General features: G+C 41.5%; 1 protein-coding gene across 1 annotated transcript in view; it reads right to left on the bottom strand.

Annotated features, from left to right (window-relative positions):
• The window catches only part of PPEF1 (protein phosphatase with EF-hand domain 1), a 49,495-nt gene that overhangs the window by 9,877 nt on the left and 19,917 nt on the right, over nucleotides 1–19,701 (bottom strand). The window contains exons 6-12 of the mRNA XM_060234029.1: nucleotides 17,463–17,509; nucleotides 11,898–12,064; nucleotides 10,951–10,987; nucleotides 5,356–5,505; nucleotides 4,584–4,883; nucleotides 3,751–3,936; nucleotides 2,593–2,735 (exon numbers count right to left, since the gene is read on the bottom strand). Coding sequence (XP_060090012.1) covers nucleotides 2,593–2,735; nucleotides 3,751–3,936; nucleotides 4,584–4,883; nucleotides 5,356–5,505; nucleotides 10,951–10,987; nucleotides 11,898–12,064; nucleotides 17,463–17,509 — 1,030 coding nt within the window. The remainder of the gene's footprint in view (nucleotides 1–2,592; nucleotides 2,736–3,750; nucleotides 3,937–4,583; nucleotides 4,884–5,355; nucleotides 5,506–10,950; nucleotides 10,988–11,897; nucleotides 12,065–17,462; nucleotides 17,510–19,701) is intronic.

The following is a 19,701-nucleotide window of genomic DNA, read 5'->3' as shown; positions in this document are numbered from 1 at the left end:
ATAGTTAGGAGAGAGACAGCATTTCAACCATTTCCCATTTCCTTAGTCAACAAGAAGTCCAGGGGGCAGAGACAGAGGATTTCATTTTCTGGGATGAAAGAACACATAAGAGCCATTATATCCTTGTAAAAGGAAGACAGGTGTTCAAAGTCTACCTACTCAACAACTGAAACAAACTGTATAATAATCTCATCTTCCCTGACAAAGTGAACAATACTGACCTTCATGGCCATACATTGTGATAACAGTCTTTTTACTTTTCATTTATCAGCAGGAAAACATTTATTCCAGTCAACAAATGGCATGAGTGAGTTACAATGTAATCCTATGCAGAGTTACTGCAGTCTACAACCTTTGATTTCAATGGGCTGAGACTGGAGTACCTCTGCACAGGATTGTAGTGATTATACTATCATCAATACCATAAAATAACCAAACATCACAAGATACTAAGTGTTAAACCCACAGCAAATTTGGTTTTATTTGCTTATATATAAATATAAATTTACAGATACAAACATGCAAATTTATCATTGACCAAGGATATGTTACACATGCAAATTGGAGCAATGAAATAAACATCAAAAATAAGGGATTTATAAGCAGAACAAATGGTAAATGTGAAAAATACTACTTGTCTAGACAGCTTTGTGTGGTCTAGGATTACTAGCATTGTCAGGTCCAACTCAGAAAATATCTGGGGACTTTGGGGGTGGAGCCTGGAGACTTTCCCATTCGCTAAAATAAATAAAAAAATATATAGCAGTGCAGTTCCCTTGAATACAATCTGCATTTCCTCGTCCTCTTTTTTGTCTTCAAAGGGTTCCCCAGCAACTGTACTTCCACTAAATGAAAGTTTTAGAATACCTGAGTAGAGCAGCAATTGAGTCCTCCCCCTCACAACCTTGTGTGGGTTTTAAATACTCTTGGTTTTAGAACATCAAGTGGAAAGCGAACCTCTAATTATGTTCAAGCAAAGCCTTAGTTTAAAAGCTAGAAAAATGGCTCATTAAGAAGGGCTAAAACCCCTGGGAACTTGACTCCTGTAAACAACCAGATCCCTTGCAAACACTTAGAGATGTTTTTCAAAAATTTTGTGAGATTTCCAAGCCATGCAGCTCTAAAAAGGATACCTATGCTGCATGCAGATTGTGGATTGCATTAAGTGACTACATGACATCTCATCTCTGTCCTTCTGTCAATAGATCTGACCTCAACTGGCTGGGATGTATGCCTCTGGGGCTGATGCTTCTGCCATTGACATGGGCTGCACTTTCAGAGACCTTACTGAGCTTGAAATGCATCCTTGGTTGTAAGAAATAATCCCTTTCCTTTGGCCAGGTCAGGACATTGAAATGCTTTTTGTAAAGGAGAGACAGGCACCAGGAGAATATCCTGAATCTTATATCTTAGCTAGAAAAAAGTTGCTAGCCATTTTAGCAGGGTGGGTAGTTAGGTACTGAGGAACTATTGATTCTGATGAATGACTTTAAGAAACCTCTGTACTCTGAGTTTAATTCCCAGACTAGAATGGCTATGGGTCCCATGGATCCCATCATCCACATTGGCTAGAAATATCAGAAAGAATCCATCATATCTCAGGTCTTTTTAGGGAAACAGGAACCTTCAAAACCCCACTCAAAAGCCTTTAAAACCCCACCTAGAAAACCCCAGAGTCCATCCAGACAGTAAAATGTGCAAACAATGGGCCCCAGTCCCAGCGTAGGAACAAAGGCAGTCCCTCCTTACAGCTGCATAACAGCTGGAGCAATTGCAAACTCTCTGTCTCTCTCTGATCCTTTCCCAGTTGAAATTGCAGTGACACCACTTCTCTGTCATTTCTACTAGCTGAAGGGTGTGAGGGACAGAGATTTCCAGTCACTACCTTCCTTTATAAGGGGATATGACTTTCAGGAAGTAATCAGCTTAACAAATGTTAGTTTCCCAGCAACTGCAAACACCATATACAATAATATGCTCTAAAACACAGTAGATATTTTCCTGGAAACATAGTGCTATATGTGGGGAAAATACTTTTTTGATGTGAAACTGTGCTCTGGGATATCTTTTTCCTTCTACTGTTTACAATTTTGTTTTTGTATTGCAAGCCACTTTGGGTTCCTATTGGGGAGAAAAGCAGCATATAAATGCTTAAATAAATAAAATATAGCATTGCTGTAATGGAGATATGTTCATCATTACACCATTTATTACCATCTCTTGCATATGAGTGTCATATTGGCATGCTGACCAGAAGAAGAAGCATCCCTCATCCGGCTGTCTCTCAGCATCCTCAGAAACCTCTTGAGGTTGCCTTCCACCTTGAGACTTCCTCCCAGGAGAGCTACAGCTGCCTTTTTCATTGGCCCCAGCTGGTCTTTTATTCAGACAGATCCTCAATGTAAGCGGGAGATGGCCATTCTGCCTGTGGTGGCTCAAATTGTGCCTGCCGGGCCACGCTTACTTCTGTAAGGCTGATCAGATCATAGAGCCACCTTCCAGTTTCATCAGCCTCCCCCCCCATTTTATAATAAAAATTGCAGCTTTATAGCAAACATCACTTAACAAATGTACTTGCCTTCTTTACCTTACCTCTGCCGAATAGTCTTTTTGCGTGTACCTTTGTTGACTTGATATTGAACAAAACGGGGGATCAGATCTGGATTCAGTTTGATGTAAGCACCACGATTACTTCCTTCTTCATAGTAGTTAGAGGCAGAAAAAATAGTGATAACCTGATTTTAATAGGAAACAAAAAAATCAACTTAAGTAACAAAGATTTCACACTGGATCCAGCAAGATGAGTTGTAAAACTGTCCAAGCGGAATGCAGAAGCCTAGCAAAGGTTGCATTCCTGAATGCTACGGCAAATCTTGTTATGTTCCGAGGACCTTTCTTGTATCTTCAAATAGCTTGTGAGGAACTAAGAAGGACAGAGAAATGAAGATAGGACATGCAAACAAAAAAGGGAGCCATCCAAATGTTTGCCACACATGCTGTTTCTCATTGTATGGAATGAAAGGGGGAGAGAGAGGATAAAAGAAGGCAAGGGGATTGGCAGCTATAACTGTGGCCAAGCTCTTTTGGAAAGTGGCCAACTGATGAAGCCACTTGCAAACACAATGCTCACTGTAATCATCCTTCCCCCTTCTCCTGTCACTCTTCCCCACTGCAACTGCATGCATGGAACTATTTTTCCCCATTACCTGAATCAGTTTTTCATTGAGGAAGAGAGGAGAAATGAGAATGAAACAATAAAACCCTCTCTTCCAAAAAAATGAGTCAATCAATTACATTTTTACCCTGTACTTCCTCTAAGGAATCGGGTACTACATACATGATTCTCCACTCTGCCCCCCCCCCTTATCTTCACAACAATAGCCCTGTGAAGTGGGTTAGGCTGAGAAACATTCATGACTGAGTGAGGTCTCCACAGTCAAACTCCAGCATGCTGACCACCATATACCAAACCAGCTGCTATATGTTGAATCAGATCATTGCTTCATTTAATTCTGTAGTATCTAATCTGACTGGCAGCAGCTATTCAGGATTTCAGTCATAAACAAGTTGCTACCCAAAAACCTTTAACTAGATGCCAGGTATTAATTTGGGAACTTGTATATGAGCTATCACATATGTGTAGGGACTACCCATAAGGCATCAGATACATGCTCCCACACGGCTCCAGAATATTTTTTTTTCACATTGCAAAAGCCATTGTGAAATTTATATTGTAAACTTGTGGTTTACCTTTCCATTATGGCTGATCTCATAGCCTTCCTGTTTGCATTCATGTGACCTGATGAGCATCTTCAAATCATATCGTTTGAGCAACCTGGCAGTAACATCTGGTCCAAAGTAGCAACCTCCTCCTCGATATTTGTTTGGTGTGCAGCCATTTTGGTGTTTAGGATCACTCCAGAGAATATCTACCACCTTTCAATAGCAAATGAGTGCTAGTGACTATCTACTATTTGTATAACACAGACATACAACTAGAATTTGAAATAAATACTGATCACCACCTGAAAATCTAGCCTTACTTGAGCTCAAAATTATCTATGTTGTATTGTATTGTTGTAGTGAAGCATGTGATGTTGATCAGCTGAGCAGGTCTGAAGATACAGAATGGTCGCTCAGTGAGCAAAGCTGTCAGAATGTCTGCAGTCCAGCTTCTCTGAGAGACACATAAGTGGTATGTTTGGCTAGAATTTTAAGAACTTTGTGCAGGTCCTAGGAGCCTAGTTTTAGGGAATGGGCTGAGGTTATAGGAAAAATAGAATTATGGGTCAGGGAGCCAAAAGGCAGAATAGCAGAAGAACATAATGCAGAGAAGGCAATGGACTGAACAAGAACTGGAAAGAACAGTAACGGAGGACTGAGTATAGGAGCAGACATTGATTTAAACTAAACAGTTTCTTTAAAAGGTTTGCAGAATAATTAATATTTTTGAATTACTATACCAATTATTCTACTTTGAAACTTTCTTTTTACAAAACAATAACTCAGATTTTAACATTCTGCTGACTCCTGCCCTTATTTAAAACATGTCCCCCTCAAAAAAAAAATTAGGTTCAGCATACCTGCTTCCATTCCTTGGTTGTCAACTCTGGAGATGTGCATGGTGTGGTAACACTGGAGTCAAGATCCTGCTTTTCCACAGGACTGGTTCTGTCAGCAAGGTCGACATGCTGTTTGGCATCAGCTACAATTGTAGAGTTTTGTTTTCTCTCACTTGATGCTGATGAAGACTTTGTGATGTCCTGCCTAGAAAGGCATTTTTTTACTTCTTTGAGGGTAGAACAGTCTTCTATCACACTAGGTCCCTGTGGTTCATGATTTGTCTCTGTTTTTGATTTCAGAGGTTTCAGCAGAGTTTTCAGCTGCAAAAGCAATTCATGATCACCATAATCAGAACACATGTATTAGTGTAGACTGACATATCCATATAATGGAACTCAGTAGCATAGAATGCCCTGCAGTTCTCTCTGAATGTGGCACTATAGCAACAGTTCTACCAAGTCTCTAGAAGTATCATTTCATAAGAACTTGTTGGCCACATGGAAATTTGTACAAAAACTGATCAGATGATCCTGTATAATCTTAAATGTTTAGGGTACAATCCAAAACAACTTATGTATGCTTAAGTATCACAAAATTTAGTAAACCCAAATAAAATTTTTAACATGTTATCCTTTGCAAGTTGTGCTTGTTTCTTTAAAAATATAAAATGCCACAACAATTTTTTATTTCATATGTAATACATGGACTTATTGATTTCAACAGGATGGTGAGAAGAACTGACACTGCAGAATAAAAAAAAAAATCAAAAGTACCTTGAATGTGGTCTCTTACCTTGTTTCTCTGAAACATGTTCAGGAAATTCAAATCAGTGGTGTCTGAGATCCCACCATGCAAGATAAGAACTTTACTGTCAACTATAGTTGCAAGTGGTAGCCAGCTGTAAACATCTTGTAGAAGACGCAAAATCTTTTTGCCATAGAACTATTAAATGAAAAATGCTATTAGATGCCATTCCTGAAAGTACCTGAAGATGATCACTTTGCTACGTATGATCAGCTTGATACTGACTTCGTTAACTGCTTTGAGAAGCCACCCATAAGAACAACAGTAGAGAATTCAGGGATTTCTGAAAGTCACATTTGTAACATTTAAACACAGAAAGGAAGTTTCACAGAAGTGTCACTATATAAGAGCAAAGTAAAACCAGTTAAAGAAATGTGAATGATAAACCACTCAGTTCTGTGCAGTCACACTATATTAAGGCAAATCTAATTATGGTGGGGTTAGTCTGAAGGTACTTCCCACAAATAACAATAACAACAACAACAACAACAATAACAATAATAATAAAACTTTTTATTTATACCCTGCCCTCCCCACCTAGGCAGGCTCAGGGCGGCTAACAAGACATGGTAAAACCATGATACAATAAAACAGTATGTAATATAATTAATAATTTAAACAGTAAAACCAATAAAACAGTATGACATTATGGTACAATCAAGTTATACGTAAGATGGCTTGGTGTTATTGATATTATCAGGAGTTCTGTCTTAAAAAGCTAGCTGGAAGAGGGCAGTTTTGCAGGCCCTACGGAACTGGTTAAGATCCCGTAGGGCCCACACCTCTTCCGGCAATTGATTCCACCATTGGGGGGCCTTTGTAGAGAATGCCTGTTCTGTAGCAGTTTATAATTTGGTTTCTTTTGGCCCAGGGATTTCGAGGAGATTTTTTGAGCTTGATCGCAGTGCTCTCTGGGGAACATATGGAGAGAGGCGGTCCCTAAGGTAGGCAGGTCCTCGACCATATAGGGCTTTAAAGGTAATGACCAGCACCTTGTAACGAACCCGGTAAACAATTGGCAGCCAGTGCAATTCCCGCAACCCAGACTGCACATGTTCCCACCGAGGCAGTCCCAATAGCAGCCTGGCTGCTGCATTTTGCACTAACTGCAGTTTCCAGGTTCGGTACAGGGGCAGCCCCATGTAGAGGACATTACAGTAGTCTAACCTCGAGGTGACCGTTGCGTGGATCACTGTTGCCAAGTTGCCGCACTCCAGGAAGGGGGCCAACTGCCTCGCCCGTCTAAGGTGAAAAAAGGTGGACTTGGCAGTAGCTGCTATCTGGGCCTCCATTGTCAAGGAAGGCTCCAGTAGAACACCCAAGCTCTTAACTCTGTGCACTGCTACCAGTTGCGCCCCGTCAAAAACTGGGAGAGAGACCCCATTCCCTAAACCGCCGCGATCCAGGCAAAGGACCTCTGTCTTCGCTGGATTCAGTTTCAACTTAAGCCCACTCAGCTTAATCCAGTCTGCCACAGCTTGCAACGCCCGGTTCAGATTTTCCAGGGCATTGTCAGTCCGGTCACTCATCAATAGATAGAGCTGGGTGTCATCAGCGTACTGATGACAACCCAGCCCGTATCTCCGGGCAATCTGGGCAAGGGGGCACATAAAGATGTTAAATAGCATCGGAGAGAGAACTGCTCCCTGTGGCACCCCACAATTAAGTGAGTGTCTCTGGGACAGCTTTCCCCCAATTGCCACCCTTTGTCCCTGACCCTCAAGGAAAGAGGAAAGCCACTGTAAAGCTGACCCCTGAATCCCTGTGTTGGTGAGGCGACGGGCCAGCAGCCGGTGATCGACCATATCAAACGCAGCCAATAGGTCTAACAGCAGCAAAACTGCCACGCCACCTCGATCCAGATGTCTCCGGAGATCATCCATGAGAGCGACCAAGACTGTCTCCGTCCCGTGTCCCGGGCGGAAGCTGGACTGGACTGGATCTAAGGTGGAAGCGTCCTCCAGAAAACTCTGCAGCTGCAGCGCAACAGCCCTCTCAATAACTTTGCCCAAAAAGGGCAAATTTGAGACCGGCCGGTAGTGTGCCAATTCGGTCGGGTCTGATGTAACCTTTTTTAAGAGAGGGCGGACCACTGCCTCCTTCAGAGGAGCAGGAAAACGGCCCTCTGAAAGAGATCTATTTATGATGTCCCGTATAGGACATCTTAGCTCCTCCAGAAAAGCTTTAATTAGCCAGGAGGGACAGGGGTCAAGATCACAAGTTGTTGCATGTGCAGCAGAGAGGACTCTGTCAACTTCCTCCAAGCTGAGCGGGTCGAAATGATCCAGGATCAAACTAGAAGGCAGGCACGGAGCCTCGAGTTTACATACTGAATCCAATATGGCAGGGCAGTCGCGGCGAAGCGATTGGACTTTGTCTGCAAAATAGATACACAGGTACAAACTGCTATGTGTCAATATAACTGACATATAATTTATTGCCTATTTCTTAACAGAGTAACAGTGCAATACTATGTAGAGCTACTTCAATCTAACAGCCTAGCCTGGAATCCCTTTGCATAGGACTGCACTGTAAAAGACAAGGCACGGCTTCTGTGAATTTTAAAGGAGCCAAAAATATCATAGTCTTCTCCCCTAATTGAGATATGCACATTCTGTCCCCGGATTGCTCTCCTGAAGAGCAAGGAATACATGATGTCAAGTTATACAAATTGTTATATTGGTTTTATCCTTGGTTTATAATGGCCTATGGTTAAATACAAATAAATATTATTCATCCATTCTATATGATGTCAAGTCACTTGACATCTTTTGGAATCCAAACACGAAAATGACAAGAACATGACCAAAAAGAAATGATTTCTAGGGTTTTTAATTATTAGTGAAATGAATCACTTTCCTCCAGTACTGCCTACCCTATAGCCTAGTCTATGGCTGTTCACTAGAGAAGTCTCTTTTGGTCAATGGCTGTTCATTAGAGAAGTCTCTTTTGGGTGAGCCCAGAATTGGGTGAGATATTCACCCTTCTGAAACACCTCTTAGAAAACTTAAGGTCAACAAATGGGAAGAGTGATATTGCTGCAGATAAATTCCTCCCTCTTGTTTCATGGAAAGTATTCAATATGAATAATTTGTATAGCACCATATATGAACAGATCTGATGTGTGCCTTATGCGGATCAGTGGGACGGGTTATCATTAGAAGAAACCAGGGAGTGCAGCTTGTGGATTTAATGGAGTGGTGGCTTATGCTATCCCACATAATTCAAATACTGAGGCATGTAAAAAAGCCAATGGGAAATGGCTGCAGACAGACATGTTTTTAGAGAGGAGTAAGAGGAAAAAACAGCCCTGGAAAAGAACCCCACCCTTGCCTCCCCAAAGAACAGAGGGAGAAAGATCCTGCCCATCACTCCATAGTGTACCTTTTTGCCTGTGTGGGGTTTGGCCAGGCTGTATGTCAAGGCTGCTGCCCATTCACTCCCCTCCCCACCTATGGTTCCCAAACTCCACACGCGGCTTGGAAATCTCCAGGAATTACAACTGACCTTCAAGCTAGCAAGATCAGTTCCCCTGGAGAAAATGGCTGCTTTAGAGAGTAGGTTCTGTGGCATTATATTCTCCTGAAATCCCTCCCTTCCCCTAAACCACATTCTCCAGACTCTATCCCCAAATTTCCAGGAGTTTCCCAACCTGGAGCTGGCTGTCCTGTTCCTGCCATACTCTCATCTAGCTTGCTGTCCCAAGTCTGCCTGTAACCAGCTGAAAGTGGGGGAAGATGAGCCAGCTGCAACCAATCTTGAGCCAGCAGATGATCAATAGGAGATCAAGTTACCAACTAACCATAACTCAGCCCACAGTTGCAGCCAAGCCAACACCCTGCAGTTCTGAATTAGTAAACAAGCCTTCAGAGGCAACTCCCAGCCCACCTGGCTCCACTATACCCATGCAGTGTTGGTGATGTCAGCGGCATGCAGGTAAGGAGAAAGAGCACACGTCTCCTGGCCTGTCGCCAGCTATTAACTGATGAAACAGATGAGGAGCTGTGGGATGACTGCCAAGGAGCTGGCTGTAAGCATGGCTCGTTAAGACCTAGCTGTAAAACCAGCTAAGAGAAGTCCTGTTTGTAGACACAACAAGTACACACTTGCTGCTGAGCCACTGACCCTGCTTATACCTGATCTCTGAAGCCTCAGACCCTGGATTGGACCTGGATGCTGGCTCTTCTGGAATCCCCGACCCTGGATTGGACTTGAACTTGCTTCCTGGACCCTCTGACCTTAGACTGGACTTTGTTAACCTGCACCCTGACTTTGGACTGGACTTTTGTTGCTCTGTATCTGTAATTCCTGCCTTTGGACTGTCCTGTCCAGCCATTACTTTCCAGTAGGACTAAGCCAATACACTTGAAGACGAGGGCCACTCCTCACTTGAAGTCAGAGTGCCCTGGGCAGGGGATGGAGCAGGGTATTGGCCTTTTCATGGTGTCCTTAATGACCATTCTGCTCTTGCTTTGCCAAATACATTTCAGTTTGATGTCTGACTACTCACGTTACAAAGATGTATGTCAGTGATCAAATTTTGGTTGCTTCCCTGCATGCAAATTCAGAATGAAAATGGGGTGAAATAACCTCTGGAATGAGCCTCAGTGCCTAAGGTTCTAAAACCTGATACTATTCAACAGCTAGATTCCAGTCCAGTAGCACTATGAGCTTTTGAGAGTCAAAGCTCTCTTTCTCAGATACAGAAATTATTCAAGTAACCATTCCCCAACTGTGTTAGCTATGCTGCAATGTGCCTAGAAACTGGAACCCATTTGATCGAGACCAGGGCATGGTTACTAACCATAAAGTTTTGGCTACACCTACATTTTAGGGCAGATCCTGCTAGTTATATTCATATGATGCTAGCAGACTCATTTGTTTCCAATTGGTACAGTCGGATCCAGAAGAAAATACATTCCATAGGTGTCTCCTTGGACAACCTCTGTATGCTAAGTGAAATGCAGGCATTCAGAATTCTGAAACAGGATTTTAGATATTGAGAAACAGTACCTTTGTTCCTCTGAACATAAAAACCTGTTCCTCTTTAGCATTTGGTATATTTCCAAATTATGGGCTGCCAGCTGCCTACCTTTCCCAGCTTACATCTCCCCAGTTACGCTGCTCTTTTATGTTAGGAAGACTTAATGTTTTATTTAATATCAGAGGTACTGTCTGGGAGGTTTGCCAACATCCCTTACCAGGAAAGATTCTGCCCATGTAATGGAAGGCACCTTGAAATGGTCACCCATGTCTTACTTCACTGTGATTTCTATGGGGAAGTGCGGGCCTGTATAATCAAACCTATCCTGTCTAACCTTTATGGACTACCTGAGGCAAAGTTGGTTTTCTTTCTATTATCTGACCAATGTTCCCATACCACTAGCCTACCTTTTGGCTGCCATAACCATCAGGGAGCAAAAGACTAGCTCCCCTTCTTGATGCTTGACTAGTTTTTATAACTGAAACTCTGTGCAACTTTGCCATGCTGTACTTTTTACTTCTATGCCAATAAAGGTATTTAGATTTGGATTTGGAAGTAACTATTCTCCAACAAAAGAACAAGGGAAGAAAAAAACTCACCCGATACTTTTTCATAACTTCTTTTGTGAAACCATATCTGAAATGAGTGAGAATAAAAATGCTGTGAACCCATAAGCAAGTATTTTATTTATTTATTATTTATTTATTTTTGTTAATTTGTATTCTGCCTTTTCCCACAAACCTAGATCTTTTCCATAGTCAGCTATGAAGCAGCTTGAAATTTGGAACTCCCTCTTATACACTGCAGACAAGTCCGGGAACTCACTCCTTACATGCTAGGCGATGGGGATTCTGTTCTGTTCTTCTCCTCACCACAAACACACATATTCAGACTGACCCAAGTTTTACTGGCATAATTCCATTAATCCTATCCCAACTCTGGTGCATTTAATTTGGAAGTAGCATTTTGTTCTTATACCATAAACATCCACAGAACTAACTTGTAATATTTGTACAGAAATGCCAAACAGTGAATTCATACAATGGTTTCCCCTTCAAGATAATATTGCAACAGCCCTCAGACACTTACAGCACAGTCCTAAATAGAGTTACCCCCTTCTAAATCCATTGAAGTAAACGGGCTTCATAGGGTGTAATTTGTAGCATTATCCTACTAATTTTTTATGCAATCATCAGGGCTGTTTCTAAGTCAGGACTTGTGGTTCCTGGGACTCCTGAGTCTGGTACAATCTTGTAACATACAGCCACCCACACTGAATGTATCCTTGACATATCATCTCATGAGTCCCATAAGAAAAAAAAGATAATTTGTCTTCCATTTTCAGAAAATTGTGGATTATATATTTATTTGCTAATATTGTTGCAAGATATTTCATTTCATTTCATTTCATTTATATCCCGCCCTACCCCACCGAGGCAGGCTCAGGGCGGCAGATGCCCTATTGGGGGGCAGATGCCCTGTGTTTTAAATTCTAAAATATAGGAGGGTCAGGCTAGTGAAACAAAGGACTTAAGAATGTAGATACCTAAGATTCATTATGTGGTCTTCATGGTTCCCTCTGTTCAAATGAAAATGGCTGGGGTAGACAACAAGAAATGCAAACAGGATGATAAGTATTTCTACGGAATTTTTCCCTCTGTCAACATAGTCACCATTGAAAATGTAGGGATTTTCTTCTGAAGGAAGGCCATTCTGAAGGACAAAACAAATACAGCAAATTGGAACATGCAGTATACATTATCAAGACTCAAATGGCCAAAACAGCATTGTTTGTGGCTCTATCTTCTCCCTGCCTCATCAGCATAAGAACATAAGAAAAGCCATGTTATATCAGGTCAATGGCCCATCTACTCCAACACTCTGTGTCACACTGGCTAAAACCCAGGTGCCATCAGGAGGTCCACCAGCAGGGCCAGAACTCTAGAAGCCCTCACAATCTTGCCCTCCAAGCACCAAGAATACAGAGCATCACAGCCCCATGCATAGCATTCCATCTATATGTTGCAGCTAATACCCACAGATGGACTTATGCTCCATATCTGAAAGGATCTGCTGGCATAGCTGTTTCATATTAGTTATTAGATCGATTGTGTGGCATTAAGCCCCATGCTTATGAGCTTCTGTGAAGATTGTAGAAGTTTCTAGTGTGATAATTTTATATTGTTTGGTATGTTTGTCCTGGCAACACACTGTGAGGTAAGCCAACATTGTTCTCATTTCAGGGAAATCTCACAGAGGTGCTCTGAAGGGACATATTTTTCCCCAAGGGCACAGTAATTAAGTGAGGACTGTGATAGCTTAAATGTACCTGATGACAGAGTTCTACTGCAGAAACTGCCTGGCAACCACAGTTAAATTATTCTGAACTCCACAGAGGAACAGTGGAATAGACATGCTACCAATCATAAGCTGATATTCAGTTTCTCACACCACGTGATCTGAATTCACACTGAAAAAGTTTTTTTTAAGTCTACTTTTAATGCAGTTTGATTATTGACAATTATATTTACACTATGAATGCCCAGGTTCCATACATATTCACAACGCAGGATGGCCATTTCAGAGCCTGTTGCTTTCCTTGAGCATTTCAGTGGTTTTAGATGATGACAAATGCTCCAGAAGCAGAGAGAAATGCCCCCCCCCCCCAAGCTACAGGAAATGAGAGTCAAAGACAGCTTTCCAATGGTTTGCACAATAGAAAGCACGGCTGCCGGGCAGCTGCCTTATTAAAGTGCCTTCTGGGTTTGTGCTTAATTAACTTCCCTTTGTCGATCTGCCTTTTAATTCCACTCCAGGATGTCTATATATATAGCATCAATTTAACACAGACTAATTTAGCAACTGGAAATTTAAAATATTATGGGCCTCTTTTTTTTTGGAGGAACAGTGTCATGAAATTGTATAATTTAACAATTATTAGTGCAGTGAATGGAAGTATCACCAAACTGTCTCTTTTCATTAAAGTAAACTGCTTAAGAGCAGTTATTTCAAAACATTAAAAGGAAAATGCAGGCAATGGTCAAGTTTTCACCTCAGACCTTTTTGTTGCTTCACCCACCCACCCACCTCCAGCCCTGCAATGGTGGCTCATAAATAGGATAATGCTATGCAGCCAAACCAAATAAATAGCAAACCAAACTATGATATCAGTCCTCAAGTGGTGAACTGTAAAGTGATTAGCAATCCAGACAAATTCACATTAGTCATTTAGGAGTACCACATGACTTATCCTGAGAAGACATTAACACTATTAGTGAATGTTGTTTTTTGTTTTAAAAAATAGCACTCTGCCCCCCAAAGCAGTCTATGTGAATTATAAGAGAACAGGGAAGGGGAAAGCTACACACTCCTTTGGTCTGCCTTTGTTTCTAACTGCCTATATGTATTTTCGAGGTAGCAGCATGAGATACTGAACTTTTTTGAGTAAGCAGCAGTATGAAGAGACTTCATGTTCCAGCACTTAGATGACTGAACTGACTTTGGATACGATCCTCCTGCTGTGGCCTGAAAGTGCTGCAAATATTAAGCTGAAAGTAGCCAGTTCTAGTCAACAGTGCATTTTGTAACTGGAACATATTTTGCTCCAGTCTTATGCCAGTAATACTTCAGATCTATGTGGCTCTTCAGATCTATGTGCATGCAGAGGTTAAAGACAGCAGCAGTCAAAATGTATGCATTCTGTTACATGGAAGACATACTTCTATGCACTGTGGCAGAGGATTCTAGAAAACTCCAGTGCTATGTTCCCATGATGCCCAGCAGAGCACAAGAGTGACATTTTTAGAGACTTTCAAACCAACATGACATTAGGTTCATGAGTGTCTGAAATAGTAATAAAGATGAACATCCCCACTATGTAAGACTTCATAGCATCAGGCTCAGGCTCATTCCTTGCTCATCATGCCAACATGCCATTCCCTTGCTCAACATGCCAACATGCATCAACAATATCCCTGCACTCTTTATTTTGGACAAACAACATGGTACCTATGCAGAAGAACAAATGGGTGCATTTCTGGCATTAAAATTGCAATGTTTAGAAATCAATGACTGAACATTTTAAACTAGAGCATTCTGTTGATGATCTAAAAGTCAGTTTTCCAACAGAGAAACTACAAAGAGAGTATCCAACACAGAATTCATTAAGGAGTTTAACATCATCTGCCCCTCTAGGTCTTAACACATACTTTAGATTTTTTTACTCACTGTATGGACTAATTGCTTGCAAAGCCCATCTCCTACAGATGTTAATTAATTCAGCAATATCCTTGTGTGAGAATACCCCTATTTCCAGAATATTGTAGTCACCCGTTTGGTTGCCAGGGCAACTGGAGACTGAACTCACACACATCTGCTAGGAGAACGTGGGTTTTGTCTACCAAACTGGAAGGGACTTATGAGTACTAACAGCCACACCGTTGCAGCAGCACTCTGTGTCTCCAGAAGAGTGCTAGCCAGGAGAACAGATGGGCTTTCAATCGCTCCATGCAAACTCCATCTCGGCTGTTGGAGCGGAAGAAGTTGTGCAGCCAGGAGCTATCCAGGCAAGCGGTTTTCAGCCTTGACCATAGAATCCACTTTGGGAGGCTAACACGACAAGCAACTATCTTCCTGCCGTGCCAGACTCCATTACATCGAAGTGAGAGGCCCACGTACTCAACAGATGTCACCTATGCATAAGAACCATCAAGCTTATCTTAGGAGCGGACTCTGTCAGACCGCCTAAGCCTTTGTCCAACGGAACTCAAGACAAAGACTGGTACCAATAGAAGATCGAAGAGGAGGAAGACCATCTTCAGCCAGAGCCAAGTTCCTTTGTGTAGACCGAGTGTTACCTTAGGTAGTAATTTGGCCATCTATTGTCACCTTTTTAGATAAGTTTGATAGACTTAAGTACCCCACCACCTTAACAATTTTCCCCATTCTTTCCCTTAACGGTCATCCTGGAGCCTCCCAACCCGGCCCATTGTTACCTGGAAGTCCAATCAGGTAACCAGGGCCCAAGCTTGTTCAGTTTTGGGCACCCAATTAGGTGCCACCAATTAACTTGCCTTTGGCTACTGCAGAACTCCAGCCCTTATGGTCACTGCAGAGCCTCTCCTTTATCTGAGGTCATGTACCAGCTGACCACCTTTCCTCCACCCCTGTACCTCCCATCCCCTAAGGGCTCAAGGTAGTCCTTATAACCTGTGACCCAGCTCCTCACAGGTGTGCATCTAGCAGTACCCCAGTTCCACTGTCTAGATCCATCCCTGATTCTTGGCCAGTTGAGGGTCCCATTTCCCCCCGTCCTCTTTCGTCACCATTGGAGCCTTCCTTGAAGACTACGATTGGTAATTATCACCCTGTTTGTCTATCCATGTGTTGTCTCTATATCTCTCTCTATTTTTCTTAGGACTGTATGTATGTTTCATGAGCACATCTCCTTGTATGTGACTTCTATATTTTTCTGGAATACATTTTAATTGTTTTACTTAATTAGAGTCCTTGGTAAATTTAAGCAATAATTTCTAGATGTGTGTCCTGTATACATAGGTAAAAAGATCCTGATTAAGCCAGGTTCCCACCTGACAATTCCCAAACCTCGTTTTGAGGGCATTTTGGCTCACACTTGGAGCTCTCTAATAAGATCTGCTTGTCATAATTCATCTTGCACCTTCCTAGATGTTAATCCTACCTTGCTATGGATCCACACTTTGAGTGATTACTGCTTTCATAGGATCTGGTTTTAAGCTCACCTCTCTTTGTAACTCCCTTCCCACTTCTATTTGCTTAAGTAAATGCAACAAAGTAATGGATTTGCCATTCATGTGCCTGATGAAGCAAGCTCTGAGAAAGCTTCTGCTGGAGGAACGTTTGTTCGTTTCCAAGGTGACTCCAGCTTTATGGCCACTATGGCATTTCTTGGGTGCTGCCAGTAGCACCTAGGCAAAATGACCACATGCAAGAGCACTCTAAGAGCACCCAAGAACTAATTTGTTTATTTTATTTTTATTTATGGGTTTATATCCCGCCCATCCCGCCAAGGCGTTCTACACATCATTAGCACCCCCAAATTTCTCAACAGTGAAGGCTTCTTAGATGATATGTGTTAAATGTGTTTCTAAGAAATTTGCTAAACTATCTTTTAGGCTGAATGAAACACTTTAGTTTGTAGAGAAAAGAAAGCAAGGGTAGGGTTCTTTTCCAGTTTCACATTTTTCTCAAAGTTAGGGCCCTTTTCAGCTTTGTAGAAAGATTCATCTTGCCCGTTCACAGCTCCAGTCACCAGATTTATCTATCCAAAGATTGGGCAACTTCACTATTAGAATATAAGATGATATGAGAACAACTTTCGGAAGTTAGTATAGCACACATATGTGTACATACGCATGCACAGAACACACCAGCTTTCTGGGAAATTTTGAGACAGAATCCTCTTTTATGAAAAACATTGAAACCAAGGTTCAATTGGGTTGATGAGGACACAGGTGGAAAAATGACAAGAGCCAATCCCTGCAGCAGATGCAACCAGGAATACAAGGAAAGAAAGCAAAAACTGAAAGTGCTCTCATTTGTTAGGGATTAAAGGTGCTCTCGTGTTTGGAGCTGATTTTGAGGGACCTTCTGACAAATCTTTGAATTAAGAATCTAATTCCAGTCTCAGTATGCACAAATCCATGCAGGCACATGCACCCTCAGTAACTCTAGTTTTGTTTCACCCTAAAATATGTTAGAACAGGTACTTTTACCATCTGAAATATAAACTCCATATACATTCTACTGCTAAACAGCTTCAGCCAAGCAGTGCAGGCCACTGAATTCTTAACAGAGGATTAGAACTGCAATTTTCTTTTGCTTTCGGCCCATGGAAAATAAACCATTTCAACTTTTATTTGGACATTGTAAGCAGCATGCATTCATTCCTATTTCCTTTATACCACATACTTCTAATGACATTTAATTATAATTGAGTTCCAGAGATGGAAAGATGGCCATAGTCCAAAAATTGATACTATGATGTAGTAAAAATCTATGTATACGCAACTGCTAACAACTAATTTGAGTCAAGGCACTTACTTAACAGCTTAGCAACACCACAGTGACTTACTTTGTAGAATATCAGCAAAAGATCATCCAGTTTTCCATGTAAATCACCTGGAAAGAATATAATGTTCACAATCAGGTAAGGCCCAGGAGGGAGCATTGAGTAGGTAGACTTTGAATAGGCAGTATTAGAAAGCTAACTGCTCCAGAAACTGCGATTACTGCGATTACTGCTCCTTGTCATTTCTCTTCAGGGGCTGGAACTACACCCACTGGCCAAGTCAGCAAAGCAAGTGCCCAGTCAATAATGCTCTGCTTTCAAAAAGCAGCAGCATTGGTAGCTGCAAACATAGGGTTACCCTATTTTGAAAAGGAAAAAAGAGGACATATTTTCCTGACTACTTAAAACAAGTGATCACTATGACAACTCTCATTTTAAATACCCCTACTATTTAAGCTGTGATAATCGTACCTACTTAGGAATATCCCCAAACCTTCCAACCCCAAATAAAGACATTTTCAATTTTTAAAAAAAGCCCAAAAAAGGATGGACACACACAAAAAGAGGGTGTGTCCTCTAAAAAGAGGACATCTGGTAACCCTACGCAAACAGGAAGCTTCACTTTTCTTGTACCAGCTGCTTTCCCTTTGCAACATCCTGCCAGCCAGCCTGATTAGTTGTATTTTGGTGAAATGGATATAACCAGGGCCTTCTTCTTTTCTTTTTTTAGCAGGAACACAGTTCTGGTGGCTTGATATGAGAGGGTGTGGCCCAATATGCAAATGAGTTCCTATTGGGCTTTTTATAGAAAAAGCCAACTGTGAAACAATAATGACACCAGGGGGTGTGGCCTAATATGCAAATGAGTTCATGTTGGGCCTTTTCTATTTAAGAAAAGCCCTGGATACATACATTATATTCATAATGTATGCTCTTTGTGTTCTTATCCATTTTTCAGATTGTAAAATCTTTTGGGTGCTCCAATGGACAGAACAATAGTTATGCCATTAAAGTAAACTGTAATTCCCCAACCAGGATTCTAGATCAATGCTTGCTATAGATATCTATTCTTCCAAAGCAGAGATAATGAGTTACAACTGTAGGATGACCAACTGCCTAAGCTTGATGTCTGATATGGGAAGAGAAGAGGATATATCCCGTGTGTGGTTAAAACAGCTGACAGAATCTCTAATCCAGCTGCAGTTTTTCACATTCCAGGTTGATATACATACACAGGCATGTATGGTATTGTAATAAAATATGAGGGGTGGAGCAGCAACCTTAGCAGCCAAAAAAGTATAAAAAGGGCAGAAAAAGTAGGAGAGAGATGTGGCAGGTTTAATGGAGCTCCGAGGCGGATAATCTGTAGAACGGGTTATAAAGGACACCTTTTTTAGAAATACTTAGCTTGAAACCAAGCAGGAACACCTCCACTTTACTAGGTAGGAACATAAGAACATAAGAGAAGCCATGTTAGATCAGGCCAATGGCCCATCCAGTCCAACATTCTGTGTCACACAGCGGCCAATATATATATATATATATATATATATATATATATATATATATATATATATATATACACACACACACACACACACACACAGAGTGTTTTTATTACATAAGGTTGCCAACTCTGGCTAAAAAAATTCCTGGAGATTTGAGGGGTGGTACCTGGTGATGGTGGAGACTGGCGAAGGAGAATAGTGGGGATGTCACACCACAGAATCTCCCTCCAAAGCTGCCATTTCACCCTATGTAAACTTGAGACCAGTTGTGAGAATTGAATGCTGACAACCTTATGCATGTTCCTAGTGGGAAAAAGCTACTCAAACATTTCTCTCTGAATCATTTTTTCTTGTCTATTTCTCAAGATCTCACTGTGGCATACATGGTTTTCTCCCTTCTATTTTACTCTTGCATCAAGTAGGTTAGGCTGAGAGAAAATGACTGACCCATGGTTATCCTTACATTTCTTTTGTTGCAGATAATGATTTAATTAATTTATTTAAATACTTCCACCTCACTTCTCTCCCCAACAGGGACTGAAAACAGCTTATAACAATATCTTTCTTTCTTCCATTTATCCTCCCAACTGCCACCTTATGAGGTAGGTTAAGGTTGAGAGTGTGTGAATCACCAGCAAGCATTAATGGCAGAGCAGGATTAGGGATGGGCATGAACCAAATGGCATGAACCAGAAAAATGTGGTTCCTCTTGGATTGCAGTTCATGGCCAAATGACAAACAGAACTATGAACTGAACTGGGAGATTCAATTTGTGGTTCGTAGCCCCATAAATC

The sequence above is a fragment of the Heteronotia binoei genome, chromosome 3 (assembly GCF_032191835.1).
Source record: "Heteronotia binoei isolate CCM8104 ecotype False Entrance Well chromosome 3, APGP_CSIRO_Hbin_v1, whole genome shotgun sequence".
Lineage (NCBI taxonomy): Eukaryota > Metazoa > Chordata > Lepidosauria > Squamata > Gekkonidae > Heteronotia > Heteronotia binoei.
Note: the sequence above shows the minus strand (reverse complement) of the source record. Positions and strands in the feature narration are given on the sequence as shown.